The following is a 22,041-nucleotide window of genomic DNA, read 5'->3' as shown; positions in this document are numbered from 1 at the left end:
ATTCAGAAGACACAAGTTCCATTTCTTTGTGGATATTTAGATCCCATCCTCAATGTGGTTCCAAGAAGATTGAAGCACTTCTGGGTCTCATGCTTCTGTCTGTTATCCAGAGGGAAGAGAAAGTCTCTTCTTGAAGCTCTTTCTGAAGATAAGTAGGAATCTTTCCAGAAACCTCAGTAAATTGTTTTTCAAGTCTCACTGGCCTCAACTGGGTCATGTGTCCGTTCATGAACCAATCAGATAAGTGTAGTAGGATTATCCTTATACCAATAAAGCTTGAGTCATGGAGACAGGGGTGGGTCATAGTTTCTTGAGACTCTTGGGTATACATGTGCACACACATATGTGCATGTACATACTTGAACAAAATTGGGGTTCCATTAGGAAAGACAAAGGGGCATGTGGATACTGGGCAGTCAACCAGTGATATCTTTATACTGTGCTTTGTATTTTATGAAACGGCCTTTCCAAGGTCCCATCTTGTGGTAGATAACCCAGTGTTCCTTCCTGCCAGTGTTCAAATTCTAGTAACTGGAGAATTTGGCATTGCTCTTAAACTTCATATTGTTTCCTTCTTCTCTCTTCACATAGAGAATGGAGACATATAGGCAAGCTGAGTTCCTAGAACAGCTTTGGCATAAGTATTGGATGTGGGTTTGACATCCTATAAACAAACCTGATATTTCTGAGCCCATTTTATTTGTCTATGACATAGGAAGAATATTAATTACCTCAGTGGGTAGTCAGAGGATTAAATAAAAAGAATGTAGCACAGTTCTGGTATACAGCAAGTGTTAAGTAATTATTATTATTATTATGTTTATGTCATCAATTCTGAAGATAGCTATTCAACTTCCAAACTTTGGTTTATAGCAATACTTCAGGTATTTTTAAGTTGGTAAACTCCCTCCTCCCCCAATTAACCTTGTAGATAAAAGGCAGCAAAATGTCTTGGCTTCTAGTTTTTGGAATAAGGCACAGAAATCTCCCATACTTTTCATTGAAGACAGGCCATTTATGATGTAGGCAATTGATTTCTTTGCACTTTTTCTTTAAGCACAAATTTATTGTTGTTTTAAATTTGAACCAGGGAGTGAAGTAAATGCATCATCAGAAATTGGTTGCAAGAGGAGTCAAGCAAAGAACTGAGTTCCTTGCTCACTTTATCCCACATAGAGGCCAATTCTGGAAGCCGAATTCCACTCTGTTCAACTTCTTTATATCAAAAAGGATTTATAAAATGGGAGACAAACATTTAAAATTAGGATTGCAAATTGGTGCAGCCCATATGGAAAGCAGTATGGAGATTCCTTGGAAATCTGGGAATGGAACCACCATTTGACCCAGCTATCCCTCTCCTCGGTCTATACCCAAAAGACTTAAAAACAACATACTACAGGGACACAGCCACATCAATGTTTACAGCAGAACAATTTACAATAGCTAAACTGTGGAACCAACCTAGATGCCCATCAGTGGATGAATGGATAAAAAAAAATGTGGCAAATATACACAATGGAATTTTACTCAGCAATAAAAGAGAATAAAATCATGGCATTTGCAGGTAAATGGATGGAGTTAGAGAAGATAATGCTAAGTGAAGTTAGCCAATCTCAAAAAACCAAATGCCGAATGTCTTCTCTGATATAAGAAGGTTGACTCATAGTGGGGTAGGGAGGGGGAGCATGGGAGGAATAGGTGAATTCGAGATAGGGCAGAGGGGTGGGAGGGAAAGGGAGGGGGCAGGGGATTAGCAAGGATGGTGGAATGTGATAGACATAATTATCCTAGGTACATGTATGAAGACACAAATTGGTGTCAACATACTTTATATACAAACAAAGATATGAAAAATTGTGCTGTATATGTGTAATAAAAATTGTAATGCATTCCGCTATCATTTATTTTTTTAAAAAAATCAATAAAAAAGAAAAGAATACAAGTAACAATAAATGTTGGTGAGAATGTAAGGGGGAAAATTAGGATTATTCTTTTTTAAAACTTTTAAATTCTTAATTTTTTATTTATGACAGCGGAATTCTTAGCAGGAATTTTTTTCTTATTTTTCTAGATGAATTTTATGATTGCTTTATCTATTTCTATGAGGAATGTCACTGGAATTAGGATTATTCTTAATAGTAATAAAGACACCTTACAGTGGTATTGTACTTTGCCATTTACAACATGTTTTCACTTTTTACAAATCACAAGATTTTCAGGTCTGTGAATTTATAAATTGCCATTTCACTCACTATTTGTCTCTAATTGCTATCACAATGCCTGGTATACAAGAGGCATTTAATAAATATGCACAAAATACCTTAAAATAACCCTCTGGAGAGAGATTTGGGGGCTTTTATCATTACTACCCACTTACAGAAGAGGAAACTAAGTCTCAGAGACATCTCATGACTTGCTTAAGGCCACCCAGCTAGTGAGTGGTGGAAACAAGACTTAAACACAGTGGCTTGTTTTGTTTTTCTAGTTCATTCTCTGGTGGGGAGGACAGGTGGAATGTTCTGACAAGACAGCTAGTTTGTGATTACAAAAATTAGGTTTCTTGGGCTATACGTGAGTAAAAAACCTACCCTCTGAGAGAACAGCTGAGCATCATCTGTGTTTGGTGGGACTTGGGCTCCCTCAGCCTTCAGGGAACAGGGGCCACAGCATTCGAAGAAAACATCACCATGTTACAGGCAACAGCAAAATGGTTTCAATGACTGAGCAGCTACTATTTGTCAAAGAAGACCATTAAATAAGGTATGATTTAATTTATGGACCAGGAGATAGAAATTCAGAACAACTAAATGCTCTTTTCACTCTCTGAAAGTGAATTTGTCTTAAGAATTGCCCCATTACCAGAATAATTTGGAAAGGCTAATTGATTAACTGGCAGAATTCTAAGGTGAGTGAAGATGTCCCCATGTACCTTTGACTACAGAGAGGCCTTTCTCTGAACCGACATGCTGGCCCCTTGGATCCAACCCTCAGACTGGCTGAAAGGCCCTGCTGGGTGTCGTGATGCCAGAAAAGCTGAATCCTTTCATTAACCAACCTTCCTGTTCTTCTCTGTGCAGACATGTGCTTGTTTTATTTTAAATGGAGCCTAGTTTGCCATGAGCCTGTAGTACACTGATAGAATATGCCAAGTTTCCTGCCATATCCAGTAGACTAGCACTTTCCAGCCTAGGAGAGAGGGTCTTGATAGAATGGGGGATTATTACAGGCAGTTCAGGAATATTCATGCACACTAAAAATTGTGCAAAAAAAAAAAAAAAAATGGGCAGAGAAGGTAGAGAAATCTCCCAACCCTGTTCACACCTTCATGTTCCTGGAGTATAAAAATCTCCCAAAGAAACCAAAAATGGTGTCAGAGTTTAGATAAGACAGTCTCAAACTTTCTGTATAAGAAACCAGTTCTAGATTTTGTTTTCCCATTTGTTTTAGGCCAATACTTGTAGAAAACATAGTAAAACTAAATTACTCTTAGTTTCTGCACTTTATCTTATGGAGGACTAGTAACAACTCTTCATGTTCCAGCACAGTCTATGGACCACACATTGACCACACCTTGCTTGATAGGTTTTTAAAACATTAAAATATTATGATTGTGTTTACATTACTTTAGTAGAGTGTTTATAAAATATTAATTCATTGTATACAATACACAGTAAGGACATTGGCACATTTTAATGTCCAGGTAAACAAATTCTTTCAACCCAGTTCACACATTTCTTTCTTTTTTGTTGATACCAGGGATCGAACCCAGGGGCACTTAACCACTGAGCAACCTCCCCAGCCCCTTTTTATATTTTGCTTAGAGACAGGGTCTTGCTAAGTTGCTTAGGGCCTCCCTAAATTGCTGAAGCTGCCTTTGAACCTGGATTCTGCTGCCTTAGCCTCCCAAGCCACTGGGATTACAGATGTGTGCCACCATACCCAGTCAACCCAGCGCATGCATTTCTGAGACCGTATAGTCACTGTTATAGACAACATTAAAAATGTATACTTAAGCACTTAAGGATTTTAGTCACAGATGATCAAATTATAGTGACCCCTGTATGAGGAGCCCCTATTACTTAGACATTTGTATCCTATAATTTTTCACATGTATGAAATGCTGTTGAGATGAATAAAACACAATTTATGAAACAGCTCTAAAGAATTTATATAAGCTGTTTGATTTTTCCCCCTCTTATTCAGTTTTGAAAGTGCAGCTGCTATCCTGTGGGAAAACTGACAAAATTTTGATATTAAAAAAAGTCTTTTTACTTGAAATCTTTGATAACTACTTCTCCACACAGACCTCGAAGGAATGCATGAAAGTTAGCTAATTCTGTTACATAGAAAGAATAGTCAATCAGAGAACTCTGCTGTCTTGCCTGAGACTATTAGTGCTGTGCAGAATGAAGGGTTTCTGTGAAACACTTTTCTTCCCAGACCCCAGGTAATCCAGGTCTGAAAAGCAATGCCTCATTTATTAATTCAGTAACATCTAGGGTGCTAACTACTGGCTTAGACAGCAGGGAAGATGCCTCTACCCTTAGGAGGCTCAGGAAAAATTCTTGGGTCAGAATTCCAGTTTGTCCTTCAGTTCTTCTCCTGATGTGAGATGTATGGACAGATAGTTGGGCTGTGCCTCTTCACACCTGACCAGTGAACAAGCCTTTCTAACACTTGATATTGCGCTTGTGTGGTCTCTTGTTGAGTGCAAGAATTGCACTTAGTGCATGGAAATGATAATAACAGAAACTTTAGTAGCTCACAAACCTTATCCAGATTTGCCAGGCATGAGTGGAACAGAGTAGAATGTGGGGGCTATTTGCCATCTTCCTTGGCATGAAACTGTATGATACAGATCATTTTGGAAAATAAATGGGTTTTTATTTTTCTAAGTCATCTCTATGGACAGGTAAAATTTTGTACTTTTCCCATGTTAGGAAATTCCTGACCAATGCTTCTCAAACTTTAATGTGGATATAAATAGCCTAGGGATATTGTTAAGAGTCAGATCAGGTTTAGTAGGTCTGGGCTGTGCCTGAGAGTCTGTTTCCAACAACCTCCCTCCTAGGCAATGCTGAGGCTGCTGCTCTTCAATTTTGTTGGTATTTCAGTCATATTTTGAGTAGCAGAGACTACATCCCATGTTGTGGGTTGTCAACCCATTTTGTGTTGTTATAACAGAATACCCAACATTGGGTTATGGATAAAGTAAAGAGGTTTATTTGGCTTATGATTCTGGTGGCTGGAAAGTATAAACAGCAAGGTGTTACACATCTGGTTGCTACAACATGAGCTGAGAAGTGGAAAGGGTACTGGCCCCAGGCAAAAGGGCTACGCATGTGAACAAAGGAGCAAGAGATTGGGGAGGAGCCAAGGTCACTTACAACCATCTACTCCTATAAGAATTAGCCAGGTTCTGTAAGAACTACACTAATCCATTCCAGGGTGGGGTACCCTGTGATCTAATCATCTCTTGAAGTCCCTACCACTTCAATACAGCTGTATTGGGGACCAGATTCCCAGTATATGAACCACAGTATTGGACAAACAATATCCAAACCATAGCACATGAGAATTGGCCTGACCTGCTTTTGTGGAAGGTACTGACCCCTATTTCAGCTACACTTAAATACTCCAGTTACTACATTGCAGTGGTATCTTTCTTATCTCAAGGCTCTTGAGTAGTCTAAGAACATATTGCTGAGGGGTATATATATTGATCATTGTGCTTAATCATTAGCAAAAAATCTTTATTATGCTTTGGACCACATATTTCTTAGGACAAAATGACAGCAGTATCTGTATGCCCAGTTAAGATTTGTTCCATTCATTTTATTACAACACATTGCTTTGACTCACGGATCTTGTGTATCCTGCATATGGTAGGGAGAGTTCCTCATGGTACACCTGAATGCAGTGAGCTTTGCAATCCAATCATAAAATGAGGAACTCAATGTGTTATGTTCAGTGAGTTGATAATACTCAGTCTCTTTAAGATGAGTGGACTACAAAGTATATGTGTAAGAGAAACTAAATCTATTGATTATATTCTGGGCATTGTGATCAGCTATTGTTGGATAAAGGTTGTCATTTGAGTCTCCTGGTGTAACAAAATAATCACAGAAATTTAAAACCAAATTCAATTTTGATGATTTGTCTCTTTTGACTCACATCAGATGGTTTTTCTTATAAAGGCCTTTCAACTCAGGAAAAATTAAAATTGAAACTGATGTCAGGCTGGGCACAGTGGCACATGCCTGGAATCCCACCAATTTGGGAGGCTGAGGCAGGAGGATTGCAAATTCAAACCCAGCCTCAGCAACTTAGTGGGGGCCTAAGCAACTCTGAGAGACCCTGTCTCTAAATAAAATACAAAGAAAAAGGGCTGAGGAGAGGTGGCTCAGTGATTAAGTGCCCCTGGGTTCAATCCCCAGTACCCACCCCCTGTCAAAAAAAGAAAGAAAGTGATGCAGGAAAACAGAGGCTTCATTCATATCACAACTTGTGCTTCACCCAGCGCTGTGCATCCTTGGCCAGGGAGTGGCTTTTCCACCCCATCCCTGAGCTGGTGATTGTACTTTTTAATGACGACATCACCATGTAGCATATGCCAAACTAATCTTCTAAATTATTTTTAATGGATTAGAAGAATGGCTCACTTAATCTTTCTAGTTTCTTAATTTCCTTTCAATAGGCCACATTCCATCCCTAAAACATTCTGTAGGTCTGTCAGCAACTTTGATTGAAGCATGAATTAATCTTATCAGAATCCTGATGGAGGCTTAGATGGGTCTTTGCTATTCAGAGGGTTTTGTTGTAATGTAATCTTAATCAGATTTTGCTGGTATGTCTTTAGGAATTTTGGAAGGAAAGATAATCTAACCAATTTAGAAATCATATAGCACAAACATCTAAACCAAAATAGAAATAACCAGGGTTTACCCCAATGACAAGGGCCTGTCTTTAGATCCTAGTCCTGGGATGCTTGATCTCCACAGTACCTTTCTGTGTTGATGTATGGATGGAAATGGTGGATTTAGGGCTTGAGGAAGCCGGTTTCCTAACATTCCTGGTGGGGTTGAAGTATCCAGTACTTCTCACTGCACTGCTGCCTAGACTGGCAGTGGACTCAGCATAATCTGAGGAGACAGTGTCTGGGTAGGAGCTTCGAATCTGCAGCCAGTTGGTCTAGCTGAGATCCTGCCTTGTTTTGTAAAGTTGTGTTACTTGGGCAAGTCATAGAATCCCTTTGTGGTTCAGTTTCTTCAGATGTAAGATGAGGACCTTCCTCAGGTTCCTGGTGAGGATGGAACAAGTGATTAGAATAATCATCCAGGGCCTCGTATGTGCTATCTGAGGGTTTGCAGACTGTGGTTCTCTACAAGTATTGAGAAGTGAAGTCAGTGTTCTGAGTTGCAAACAGCATTTGAAAAATAAATAAAACATATTTTGCAAATATTAGAATGAAATAGAGCATTTTAGAGTGCCTTGCATCTATGCAAGGTATTGTTGAATATCCCCTTGGCTCCTCTTTTTGGTGTTCTTTTGATTGTGTGTGCGCATGTGCATGTTTTCAATGAAGTTGTGATTAACAGAGTATGGAAGCCCCTCTTCCAGAAACAAGTGAATCCATTTTTCTAAACACAGACCCATTGGGGTGAGTGAGGCCTTCCTTCTATGGACACAAATGTGTAGGTGAGCTGTGACTGAAACTTACATGTGCTTCCCTTGCAGAGGGAAACCAAAGGGCAGTTTCTTATCGACCACATCTGCAACTACTACAGCTTGCTGGAGAAGGACTACTTTGGCATTCGCTATGTGGATCCAGAGAAGCAGCGGGTAAGAGCCAACCCCTATCTCAACCCATTCTGAGGGAGGAGCCCAGGCTGTGGGGCTCTGTGGGTATTCCTCCCAGAGCCCCTGTGGGGTCCTTGTTCTCATGGACTATTGGCCACAGGAAACTACTCATTCAGTGGGTATGTGAGTCAAAGGCTTAGGCCCTGTCCCACTGGACTGGGTAGAACAGGAGAAAGTTACATTATAGGTCTTTCCAGAAAGCTGGACCCACCTGGACAGAAGAGAGAATATTCCTGTGACATTTGATTTGCACAATGGCATCAACAGTGGCCACATAAAATCTGATTAGAGAAAAATCCCCCAATCTCTGACAATAAAACACTACTGGTAGATGAGAGGGTGAATGCTTAATGGGTTTAGGGTTTTCTTTGGGGATCATGAAAATGTTTGGAACCTGATACAGGTGGTGGTTGCAACACATGGTGAATGTACTAAATGCCACTGGAATGTGCATTTTAAAATGGTCAATTTTATGTTGTGGATTTTACCTCAATTAAAAAAAAAAAGCTTTTGACAGATGAAAGATTAAATTACTTTGGAAGTTAGTTGCTCCTTGTCTTCTTGCTCCTGGACATATTTACCCTTTCTAGCTCACAAGAGTGAGCAAGGAGTCTCACTTTTCAAGCAGGTGTGTGCTTTGGTGTCTGCAGGCATGGCATGTGCTAGACTTCCTGGGGCATGTGCCCCTCACATCCAAAAGACTCCTGGAATCTCTGTCCCAGCCACTAGGGCTTCCTCTTCTTGCAACCCTGCTGTGCATTTGAGCTGTGGGCTAGAGGCTCTGTACTTAGTGTGAATTGGCTTCCTGGGGTGCCAAGGTTTGTGGGGGCAGAGCTGGGGGATAGGACTCCTTTTTAATTTTCCCCTTCTTCTCCAGGGTTTCTGGTTTTCTCCCTGTTTCCTCTTCCCTCTCTACAATCCCACCAGGCTGTTAGTTTAGTATTTACTGACTCAGGATGAAGAGGGAAGGTTTGCAGAGTGTACTTTTGTAAAGGAGAAAGGTGTTTAAGGAGGTTTTGTCCTGGAACACAGAGGAAGTTACTTAGCTCCTGGAGTCCTACAGGACCCTGTGGGGGATACAATGAAGTGGCTCAGAGGAAGAGGTTTTGGTTTCCTATGGAACCTGCGGTCACCCTTGAATGGGCCAAGTATTTACAGAGTGAGGAAGGCGAAGGACAGTGGTGAGGATGCAGGGCTCACATGGTGTCAGGGAGGGGGTCTGTGGTGTGACATTTACTACTAAGTAACAGTGGTCCCCAGACTTGGTCCTGCAACAGAATCACCTTGAGTGTTTGCTAAAAATACTCATTGTGGATCTTATTCCAGACCTCCTCAATCAGAATTCCTGGGCCAGTCTCAGGAACATGTATTTTAACACATTCCTATTCTAATTTTGATGCAGCTGGGTTCACTTTTGTCTTCTGGCCAGTGTTGGGAACCATGGCATAAAGGCACTCATAGACATAGCTTCTTGTGGTTTGAGAGGATATTATATGGAGAGTAAAACAGGCTGAAAGGTCCCACAGTTAGTAAGCAATAGAATGAATATTTGAATTTAGGATCATGATTCAAATCCCTGTAAGCCTAACAGACTCTGGACTGTATTCATCATCTAATTAAAACTGAAAATAAGCTGGGTTGGTGGCACACACCTGTAATCCCAGTGGCTCAGGAGGCTGAGGCAGGAGAATCACAAGTTCAAAGCCAGCCTTAGCAACTTAGGGAGGCTCTAAGTAACTTAGTGAGACTCTGTCTCTAAATAAAATATTAGAAAGGGCTGGAGATGTGGCTCAGTGGTTAAGCGCCCCCTGGGTTCAATCCCTGGTACCAAACAAACAATCCCCCCCCACACACACACAAAAAAAAAACAACCCTGAAACTGAAAATAGATGATTTTTGTGTAAAATTCCATTCTAAATTATAGACATCCAATTTATAGGAGAAATTCTAGATACCATTAGTTAAGCAATCATCATGCTCTAGGAAGTTTACACATACAGTGTCTAGTCTTCCAAAAACCCTGCAACGAAGAGAGAAACAGGATGGGGTTTGAACTCACATCCTTTCCTTTCTATTTCCCACATAAAATTTGAAACACAGCCCTAGCCTTTTTTTGTAAAGGCCCACATAGAAAATATTTTCAGCTTTGTTGCTCAAATAGTCTCTGTTGCAATCACTCACCCTGCTGTTTTCATGGAAAGTGGCTGTAGACAATACCTGAATTAGTGGATGTGGCTCTATGCCAATAAAACTTCATTTTTCTTTACTGTGCACTAGAAGCAGGCAGTTAGCCATAGTTTGCTGACCTTTGGCCTAGGCAATAGCTAGAAGCCACTGAAATGCACGAGCCTTTTTTATTCATAGCTCTTAACCTTTGCATTGGGGAGATATTGGATATAATTAAGAAAGGTCTTCAGAATTAAGGAATTGGAATCAGAGATATCAATATGAAATCATTATTTTTAAGATATATACCATAGATAGATATGTAAACAAATATAGATGTGTGTATAGGCTGGGCTAGTACATGCACACATAGATTTCTGTTCTAAGAAGTTTTGTGCACTAAAAAGGCCTAGAAGCAATGATACCAGAGGAGCAATGAGTACATACAGATTTTGGGGTCTAAATACCATTCTCCAACCATAGCAACAAGGTCTCTTTGCAGAAAGTGTTGATTCCAGGACTGAAGTAGGAGAATAACAAGATGAACCTGGAGTATCTTGTGGTACCAGAAAGTGAGGAAGTACTGTAGCTGCACACGTGCACACATATGTGCACTCACATGCACACGCATAAAGGGCAGGGTGCTAGATAAAGCACTGAGCTTACCCCAAACAAGTGCCAATGGCTCAAACTGGAACAATTGGAGTAGCAAAACTAAATAACAATAGCATTGTTATTAGAACCCATAAAATGAAATAAATATCATGAGGCCATACTAATGTAAATAATTGAACAAATAAATTGAAGAGTAAGATGGGACTTTTTTTTCTTACAGAAGAATTCTGATTGATAAATGTAGAAGGAATTAGGGACAGAGAAAACCGCCATTAGAACAATCCAATGATAACTGTAGCAGCTAAGAGTCATCAAAGAATCCTAAAATCAGTGGGCAAATTTTGAGGAGAAATAGGATATTTCGAATCTCAGAGTACGTCCCAAATCTTTTTTTTATCTTTCCCAAATATTTTTTCAGTACAAAGGGGAAAATAATAACTTTGCAATGGAGAAGGCTGTCAGGCACCACTTGAACTGAGATTAAAGTAAACATCACCAGTAAAAAGGTAGCAACACCATGGACTCCTAGCCTGAGGCACTGGGAAGGGCACACTGTTTCTGGTATTCTTCCCAATAAGGCAAAATCTCCATCAAGTCTGGAGAAAACATCAGATAAGTCCAAAGTGAGGCACATTCTCCAAAATAACTTAAAGCTTTTCATTTAAAAGCACTAAGGTGGTAAAAGACAAGGAAATATGGGGAACTGTTTTAGCCTGGAGAGACACTTCAAATAAAAGCAACATGGGATCATGGAGTAGATTCTGGAACAGAGAAAAGTATTGCAGTGGGAAACTGTGCAAACTCCAAAATAAGTCTGTTGTTCAGTTAATACTATTGTGCTAATTACTGGTTTCTTATTTTTTTAATTGTACTGTAGTTATACAAGATGCTAATATTCAGGAAGAATGAGTGAAAGTTACACTCTACTGTTTTTGTGAATTTTTATATGCCTAAAATTATTTTTTAGGGTTAGAATAAAAAATGTCTTTAGGCATATGTGCTTCATTGTTCTTTGTGTTTTGACTTAGCTTAGCTTAATTTTTAAGGGTAGAAAATTAGAGGAAAAATATGGGGAACACCCTAAAACAAAACTGTCTTATCTATTGTAGGTACTAAATTTCTTGGAGTTCTAAGCATCTGCCAAACCCATACCTGAGAACTTTTATTATAGCTTCTGCATGGATTGCAGGGTAGTTGCTGTTCAAACCTGTCTAGACTTTGGATTCAGAGAGATATGATTTAGAAATCCTATCTCTGCTGGTAAAGAAGTAATGTGATCTTGGCCAAGTATTTAAACTTCTCTGAGTCTCTGTCCAAATAAATAAAGATAAAATACTTTTGTTTGGAGCTGATATGAGAATTAGATATGAAATATATAAATATTTAACACATGGTATATATTAAGTACATTATATATTTTAATTTTATTATTAATTATTGCTATTATTATTCTTACAGTTATGATACATTAGGTCTAGGTGAGGAATTATAGCCATGATTAGCATCCTAGACCTATCAGTGTTTGTAACAATTTCTTTTAAAGGCAGGGAGCACTATCATGATCTTTGGAGAGAGAGAAAACAGAAAGTGAGCATTGAAAAATTAGAAAAGCAATGGACTCAAAGGCATGAAGACATGCCTGTATGGGAGTCTTAAGCAAAGACTAGTTTACCAACATTGTTTTTGTTGTTGTTTTTTGTTTTATTTTTAATCAGCTCTTGTACTTTTTAAATAATTACAAATAAAACTGATAAATTATTTGGATAGAAGCTAACCAAGAAAGAAAACCAAGTTAGAGAAACTGAAGTGGAACTTACCTCTGTTGTGGGGCTGGTGGTTTGCCTGTGACTCTTTCTCAATTGACAGAAAACTATTGTGGAATATTAAATATTTAGCATTATTACGTTTGGAACACCATATGTTTGACGAGATGTCTCCTGCCCCACATGCTCTGAAAGTGATGAGGACTGAATCAGTAAATAATGACTTTTTTTTTTTTTTTTTGCTATTTTAATGGCAAGGGCCCAGAGTTTCCATTATTATTATTTTGTCTGATGGAGGGATAGGTTAAATACCAGCTCATAAGAACCTCCTTCAATTTGCACCACATTCATCTTCTGAGGAATTCCTATAATTATAGTTGCCTAAGATTACAAAACAGGTAAATAGAATTATCCTGGCTTTACTAAAAGAGAAAGCTGGGTAATATTTCTAGAAGTATTAGTAGAAATAATTTCAAAAAGGAAAAGGTAGTATTTGGTCTAAGTCCAGGTATTTCTTAAATCTAGCATATTTTTTTCACCATTTTTGCTCAGGTATTTGGGTAACTTCTTGCTGGAAAGATTAAATTTTGAAATAATTACTGGATATCATAATTTTAGTTTCTATGGTTATGGTTTGAGATATTCATTTGCTGGATTTCCCTTCTTTTTCTTTCACACCTTCACTTTTCCAAATGTAACTAAGGAAGCCATTCCCAGTGCCTTAGAGCTGAGGGAGTATCCTCTTCCATGCCCGCCAGAGGAGGTGTTATTCTAGGACTTGGTTGTGGCTGGTTTATAGCCTAGAAGGAGACTGTACTCAGTACTTTGGATTTTTAAACTTCCCTTAGTTCTAAGCATCTGCCAAACCCATTAACATTAGTGTCACTGTCTTCCCTGACAGGGTGGTTATGCCTCATACCAAAGACAAGGGAAGTCCACACCATTGGGGGCATGCTCCTCAAATGCCCTGTGACAGGGCATTGTGTTTCAGATGTCCTCCAGACACCACAGGGTTTACATGCTTTCTAATGGGAGAGTGAGCTGCAAAATCATGGATGCAAGGGCATATTGGTCCTTGATGCCCCCCTAATATAATTACAGCCCTGAGGTTTTTATGTTGGAAGCCAGAAAGACCTAGTGAGCCTATTAGTGAGTTTTATTAATAATGGAAAAAGACATTGTCTGTTAGAGCAATTTGCTTTTTCTAGAGACACCTTGGGGAGGACATGGAGTGGAATAAAAATCATCCCAATGATTGGAGGTTTTACTCTGGGGATGGTGCCAGGAAGCCAGACAGCATTATGTCCCACCAGCTGCTCCTGCCATTGAAAGGCTGCTTCCTGCTCCTCGGATAATTGCTTCACAGATGCTTATAACTAGGAACAGGAGTGGTACCTAAGATTTAGGGCAGCCATGAGCTGAAGAGTAGGGTTGTTCTGCTGCCTCAAGTCCCCCCGGTCCCCGACATGGGTTTCCCCGTGTAATGAGTTTCCTTTTGCTTTTAAGGATCAAGAGGCATTAAAAATCAAGACTTTCTGAGTGCCCATATGGAAAAGCACAGGTAACTGGCCTTGTGGGTGAGGACTTTGAACATTCAAGTCACAAGTAGTCATAACATCTTTAAAACTGGATATATCATTTAGTGGTTCAGTTGTGGCCCAAAATATTAACGTTGACAAACTTGAGGAAATTGTCAGAATCCTTCAGCAGATAGCAGGACTTAGTGTTTAGCTAAAATAATTGCTCATAATTGGTGCTGTTTATATCTGATGTCCTTCTGGGAGGGGAGAGGGATACCTGATAAAAGGTCATGATCTTGAAGCCACTTAGCAACCAGGAAGTCATAATTTTTATGGAGGGGAAATGCATAAACTGGCTATCTTGTTTGGACCAGAAGGCAATTATAACAATAAGTGGACCAGGAAAATACCATTTTATCCTTGTGTCAGGAATAAATAGGAATATCCAAGGTAGAGAGGCTTTGCTCTCTTGGTGGTGGGAAGAACCTGGGCAGGAAATCAATTAGGGAGATAAGGTTTTTCTCTTAGGAAAAAAAAAAATCGATGGAGGGTCCCATAGCCAAAGATCATCAGAGGTGACTGGAAGCCAGTGGATTTGGGAGTTTCAAGATAGCTTTCAAGACATGCTGGGAAAAATATCAGAGTGAAAGTGTGGGGTATAGCTTGGATAAATAAAAACAGTACAGGTTAAGAAATGATGGTTTGACGTAGACTTTTGTTTCTTTTGAGCTTCACCATATTTCTTTCAAAGTTCGGTTGTAATTGTGTGTTTCATGCATGGAGGGTAATGATGAGTAGCTTGTGTTCTAGTTATTTTACTGTGTAACAAGCCTCCCATACTTCAGTGGCTTAGAAAAACCCACATTTATTATAGCAAATAATTTTGTGGGTCAGGGATTTGGGCAGGATTTAGCTGTGGTTCTTCTGTTCTTCATGCCATATGCGGGCGTCACCCAGTGGTGTTCAGTTGTTGGCTACTCTGGTCTGGAGGGTTTGAGATGTCTTCACTCATGCCTGGTTGGTACAGGTGGTTGGAAGATGGGGCTTGGGGACCTCCTCTTACAGCATGTAGTTTGAAGGCCTCTCCAGATGGCCACACCAACAAGGTGTCTGAACTCTTCAGGATTTAGATTATATATGAAGCCAACCACCAAACAAACTCTATAGGAAAGAGCAGGTTTTGAGGGAGAGGTGATAAATTTTGAACTTGTCATTTGGGAAACCTGGGAGATAAAGTAGAAATTCTATCCCTGCCCCTTGCTGATTATATGATGTTAGCAGATTCCTTACCTTTCAATGCCTCAATGTCTTCATATGTAAAATGGGAATACAGATAGGGCCTATCCCATAAAGTTTCTGTTTAATTGTATTAATCCATATTATTAGCTATGTATCTGATCCTGTATTCCTTGCTTTAAAAAGTTTGAATGGTCTGGCAACTTGGTGACATTTGACCTTAGAACATTTTAGTGATAATGTTAATAAATTTATGTGGCATGACAGCAAATATTACACAGTGATGAATTTCATAATAATAAGCTTGAAGGAATCCCATAATTTCTCTCATCCCAATGTGCTTTAAGATAATCAGGAGTAATTATTTTTACAAATTATTTGAAAATGTGTTCCATTTTCAAACTATAACTTTTTTTCTTTTTTCTAAAATTTCTTGGATGTGGATTAGGGGCTGGCGTGTAAGGGGTCAGGCCCTTAATCTGCTTTTCTTCTTCTTCTTCTTTTTTTTTTATTGTAGATGAACACAGCACCTTTATTTTATGTATGTATGTATGTATGTATGTATGTATGTATATATGTATTGGTGCTAAGGATCGAACCCAGTGCCTCACAAGTGCTAGGCAAGCATTCTACCACTGAGCCATGCCGCAGCCCGGCTGGCTGGGCAAAATAAGCGGAGGGGTGACGAATAACTTGTGTACGTTGATACAGCAGGAGTGGAAGCCGTTTATTGCAGGACAGGAACAGTATTTATACATTCCACACAGCTTATCTAATTAGCATAAACTAGATACATCAGTCGACCAATAAGGAATCTCCACACTTAATGGCTCGCTTTTGTTACTTCTCAAACCACTCCCTCTGGCATTTTGCCAGGCACCATCCAGACTTGTTTACGAACTCTAACATTCCCCTGGCAAAATGCCAGGTGTTATTTTGACTTATTTACAGACTCTAACATTTCCCCCTTTTGTTTAATTTAAATAACGACCATAGTGGTTTTTACAGAAACACCATAAATAACCTGCTACAAACAGAAAGGGAGGATACAAAATGCCACAATACCAAGCCAATTGATGGCTCCATGCAAGAAGCCCTTGGAAAAATTATACCAGCAATGACACTGTTAGCAAAGATACCGAGTTACAATTTGTTATAGATTACAGTTTGTTGTCTCAGTCCAGGTAAAGCAGTGTCTCAATAGATTAACTCACAGTTCAGGTAAATTCTGCAGGCAGCTAGCTTAAATCACAGTCCAGGTAAGTTCTGCAGGCAACTAGCTTGATCCAAGTTTCGTCCGTTTCTCAGCCGAAGTCTCCTCCGGTTTTCAGCAACACTGGAAATTCTTCCACCTTGGTCTTTACTGGCACTGGGACGAAGGCAGGAACTCCGGATGGCTAAAGAAAATCCTGTAGCATTCTACTAAGAAAACAACCTTCTGAACAATTTAGTACATTATCTCAAGGTTTTTTTGCATTTGAAATAAGCATTAATAGTGCTCATTACTCATCAGCTTTCAGGTGTGGGAGACCCATTGTAGCTTAGTTATTGGCATTGAAAATGACCAAACATCAGGCACGCTGGTAGCATCTTCTGCCAGCTGTGGCATCCTGGGCAGCCCCAGATGGCCCTGGGGAGTGTCCCGGACTCAAACTGCTACTGGGCACAGGGAGCAAGAGCCTGCGAGACTGTGCCTCCAGGTCAGGTTTGGATTTGGGCTCGCGGCAGTGGAAGAGCCAGCTCTCCGGCCAGGAGGCGGGGAAGGGCCAGTCGCCGCCGCCTCTTGGAAAATCCTTGCTGCGCTGTGACCAGCTTGCACACTTGGCAGCCGCCTCTCCGCTTCACGCATCCTCCGGTAAGGAAAAGTATTTAGTAATAGCCTTTTGTTGCAACTTTTTTCCTGATAATCCTTCCTCCTCTGATAATCTTTCTTCTTCTGAACTTTTTTTTTCTTTCTGACTAGAGTTCCTGGGCTCTTATCAACACATGCCCTAACTATTCTTGGTTCCATTGGGGTGCCTTCTTTCCTTAGTAATTTACTTCTCACCCCTTCCATATTTTCATCACAAAGACAATACAATACACTGAGACAAAACAAGACACAAACATACTGTATCAATCTTCTCCATTTTCTCGAAATGGTCATTTTTCCTCTCGCCCTATCTGTCTAGGGACGAGTAGATTTGCTCCCGTCCTATCTATGGACGGGCAGCTTTTTTCGTCACTTACCCCTGAGTGTCCCGGGGCTCCCCGTAACGGGCCACCATCTGCCGCAGCCCGGCTGGCTGGGCAAAATAAGCGGAGGGGTGACGAATAACTTGTGTACGTTGATACAGCAGGAGTGGAAGCCGTTTATTGCAGGACAGGAACAGTATTTATACATTCCACACAGCTTATCTAATTAGCATAAACTAGATACATCAGTCGACCAATAAGGAATCTCCACACTTAATGGCTCGCTTTTGTTACTTCTCAAACCACTCCCTCTGGCATTTTGCCAGGCACCATCCAGACTTGTTTACGAACTCTAACATTCCCCTGGCAAAATGCCAGGTGTTATTTTGACTTATTTACAGACTCTAACAGAGCCGCAGTCCCAGTCCCCTTTCATCTACTTTTATGAATAAAGTTTTATTGGAACACAGTGACTCCTATTTATGTATGTATTTTCTGGGACTGGTTTCATGCTCCAGAAGCAGAGCTGAGTAGTGAAGAGACTATTTGGACCACAAAGCCTAAAGTATTTACTCTTTGGTTCTCTCTTTCCTCTCTCCTCTTCTCTCTCTCCATATCCCCCCCAGTCCCTCTCCCTCTTTTTCTCCCTCCCTCCCCCTTTCCCTTTTCTGATAGAGAGCATTGAAATTAGTGAGGGGGGTGGAGGCTGCCTAATGTTTGCAAGGATGCTTAAGCTTTCTTGGACTGTCTATCTATTTCTCTCTCTCTCTCTCTCTTTTTTTTACGTTTCTTCTCCTGACTGTCACATATATTTTGCCTATGCTAAGACTCTAGAATACAAAAGAAGTTATGAATAAAGGAGTAAAAAACACTTCGCCAAGGCAATAAAATTTTTTTATATAGATAGACTTCCAAATGAACAACAACCTGAGCATTCTTGTTTTACAGATTTATTATTGTTTGTTGTTGCTCTTGTGTCAGATTTTATTGAAGCTGGAGTGGAATTTATTGTTATTGGTACCTAAATAATAAGGGTCAAGCTCTAACCTACCATCCAGAACATTCTTTCTTCCTCAGCAGAGGCCAAAGGACCTGTAAATGACATAAATTGTCTACATAAGGCAGGGACTGGGTTACTCTGGGCTTTGTCTGGGAGTGTGTGAGAACCAGGCCATCATTTTAGGGCCATGATGGGAATGGTCAGATTTTGGATCTGATTACTATAGAAAATAAAAACAATCTCCTGCTCGAGAAGGTGCATTCACTCTTTTTAAAAGCTCCATAGATTAGTTAACACATTTTTCTAGGCTGTAAATTACTCTGTTTTGGGCACCAAAGGTTTTAGAAAGATAACAGAGAAGCGAGTAATCTATTCTGTAATCATAGGCTGAATCAATTTTAACAGAAACTGAACATTTGAAGATAACTAAATGTTATAATAAATTGTTTACTTTTAGAAGTTTTTTTTTTTTTTTTTGGTCTTAGCAGCTACCAAATTAAAAATCAATTTACTTAGTCACAAATCACCACTTCACACACACCTTCTTCTTCTCCCAAAGAAGCCAAAATTAGAATGTGCAAAAGATATGCACCATTTATTTGATGGGTTAGAGAAAAATGATCTCTTAGGGCTCAGTGCAGCTGGGCCTGGATAAATTAAAAAGAGGGAACACTTGGCAATGTCCTTATCCTTCAGGTTCATAGAACGTGTACTGTTAAAGCTGAAGAAATCCCAGCATTTCTCAAATCTGCCCTCTACCTTCCCCCACCAAAATTGCAGATAAGCAAATCAGGATATAGAAGGTTTCAGAATCCCCTTGCTTTCAACTTCCTTTGTAAACTTCCTCCTAGACATCTTTTTAAAAAAATTTCATTTGCTCCCAATCAAAATTTACCAAGAAAGGCCCTGAAATGTGGTCAAGGTAGATTATCAATATTAAAAGTCCTCTTAAATTGGGACCTGTCACAGGGGCTTTGCAGGTTTCCAAGGTTTAAGCTTAAGGCACTAGGGATAAACTGCTAAGGAAAGGATTTTAAATACAGAAAGTGCAGTTACTGGTGGAGAGTTAGGAAGGCTGCATTAGGTCAGCTTCCCAGAAGAAGATCTTGGGATAAAAATCCTAGTATAGTGAATTATTAGGAACTGTTTCCAGGAAAAGACTTATAAGGGAGTGGGAGATTAGGACAGAGAAGGAAAGGAGGCCAAGCAAGTATGTGAGCTTGGGCAAAGTCCTGCAGAGGGGAACTACCTCCAACTCCCAGAAGAGCTCTGGACTTAGAGTTGGTCCTGTTAAGTGGTGAGGTAGCAGAGGCATTTATACTCCTACCTGTCAATCATTAGCTAAGAGCTACTCTGATTTGCAGAAGGCAAGGTGGCTGAATTCCCCGCCCTATGATGGATTCCAGTAACCTAAGGGGCAGCCTTTCTAAAAGGAGAAGACTGCTGAGTCCTAACAATATCTGCTGCAGATGCCTTCCCAGAATCTTCAAATAATACTAAGGGATGCGTCCTGTGGTTCATCTTCCTTCCTAAGTTGATTTTATAGAATCAATGATGTTGTCTTAGTGGCCTTAGACTTTAGAATTTTTATTGTAAATGAGAGTTGAGGAAATGAAGTTTTCAGCTATAATAAAACAGCCATAAATTCAGATATTTGCTTGTCAGATTTTCTTTCTGCCCCTCTTAGGGAAAATCAATCTCCAATAAAGAGACAGGCCTTTTTTTTTTCTTTTTAAGACTAAAATAGCATGTATTAAAAGTAGCAATTGAAAAGAAAACAGAAATGCAGTAAGTATTCTAAGCCTTATATCTAATCACCAAGCATACTACCATATCATGGTTGTTTATTCACACAGATGTAATCCATCTCTACCTCCAGTAATGGCAGGATTTGTTGATGTAGCCCAGACTCAACTTCAATGGCCAATTCACAACTCTAATTGGAAGAGTTGAGAAAAGAGAGAAGAAAGAAGAAGGGGATGAAGAGAGAGAAAAAGGCCTAATAAGTTGGTATTGTGTTTAGATAGAAGAATAACCTCCTAATGAGGAACAGAAGGGAAAGTGAGGTGGGGGAGATGGGAAGAAGATGACAGAAAGGGCCTCAGTGAGGGCTGCCACTGCACAAGCTAGAGTGTCTCTATCAGCCAGTGTGAAGATGGAGCTGGGAATTACAGAAACTCCTCTACACACGGTGCTGTGTTCTAAGGGCTTCTTCTCAAATGAACCCATTTTATCCTTATTAAGGATGCTGTGAGTGAGGAAGCCCAGGGATTTCCTCACAGTCACACAATTACCTAGTGTCAAGGTTGGGATTTAAATCCAGGCCTGTTAGCTCCTGGGCCTGGCCAAAATGTCAACTCTAGGTGCTTAGCTGGGTTGGTTATCTGCCTATAATGTGTGATATTCTTCCTAAGGAATCTGAATTACAGGAAATCCACCTTTATTCTTAATTTTAAGAATAATTTATTTTATTCTTAATTCAGAGCTTAATTGTCTATTTTTTTAAAAAATTGGCTTTTAGGGCTGGGGCTGTAACTCAGTAGTAGAGCACTATCCTAGCATGTATGAGGCACTGGGTTCAATCCTCAGCACCACATAAAAATAAATAAATAAATAAATAAATAAATAAATAAAATAAAGGTATTATCTCCATCTACAACTAAAAAAATTTTTTTTAAATTGACTTTTAGGGGGGATGGTGGAGGATGGGAAAGGCAGCGGAGCACAACAGACACTAGTATGGCAATATGTAAATCAATGGATGTGTAACTGATGTGATTCTGCAATCTGTGTATGGGGTGAAGGTGGGAGTTCATAACACACTTGAATCAAAGTGTGGAATATGATATGTCAAGAAATTTGTAATGTTTTGAACAACCAACAATAAAAAATTTAAAAAAAATTGACTTTTAGATGAAATTGAACCTCTTTCTCTCATTGTGCTCGAAGTTCAACTCAAAGTGGATCAAGACCTAGGAATTAAACCAGAGACCCTGCGCCTAATAGAAGAAAAATTAGGCCCAAATCTCCATCATGTCAGATTAGGCCTTGACTTTCTTAATAAGACTCCTATAGTGCAAGAATTAAAACCAAGAATTAATAAATGGGATGGATTCAAACTGAAAAGCTTCTTCTCAGCAAAAGAAACACGTGAATAGAGAGCCTACAGAATCGGAGCAAATTTTTACCACATGCACATCAGATAGAGCACTAATCTCTAGAATATAAAGCATTCAAAAATCTTTTTTTTTTTTGAATTCTCATTTATTTATTAAACATCTATAAAATATTTTTCATATATCTGGGGATACAAAGATAAGGAAGGATACTTATATTTATGAATCTCATAGTTTGCTGATGTATGCCCAAAACCAATTTAAAATGTCATGGCCTTTTGTCATTATAATACACACACACACACACACACACACACGCACGCACGCACGCACAATATGTATGTTTTTTTTTCTTCTTTTTTTTTTTTTAATTTTTTATTGTTGGCTGTTCAAAACATTACATAATTCTTGATATATCATATTTCACACTTTGATTCAAGTGGGTTATGAGCTCCCATTTTTACCCCAAATACAGATTGCAGAATCACATCAGTTACACACACATTGATTTACATATTGCCATACTAGTGTATGTTGTGTTCTGCTGCCTTTCCTATCCTCTACTATCCCCCCTCCCCTCCCCTCCCCTC

General features: G+C 39.5%; 1 protein-coding gene across 3 annotated transcripts in view; it reads left to right on the top strand.

Annotated features, from left to right (window-relative positions):
• Positions 1-22,041, top strand: part of Frmd3 (FERM domain containing 3) — a 267,360-nt gene that overhangs the window by 125,103 nt on the left and 120,216 nt on the right. For all 3 annotated transcript variants that reach the window (XM_015506081.2, XM_015506082.2, XM_048800413.1), the window contains exon 2: positions 7,738-7,842. In XM_015506081.2, the coding sequence (XP_015361567.2) occupies positions 7,738-7,842 (105 nt within the window). The remainder of the gene's footprint in view (positions 1-7,737; positions 7,843-22,041) is intronic.

The sequence above is a fragment of the Marmota marmota genome, unplaced genomic scaffold, assembly GCF_001458135.2.
Source record: "Marmota marmota marmota unplaced genomic scaffold, marMar, whole genome shotgun sequence".
NCBI lineage: Eukaryota > Metazoa > Chordata > Mammalia > Rodentia > Sciuridae > Marmota > Marmota marmota.
This window is presented reverse-complemented; position numbering and strand designations above follow the sequence as displayed.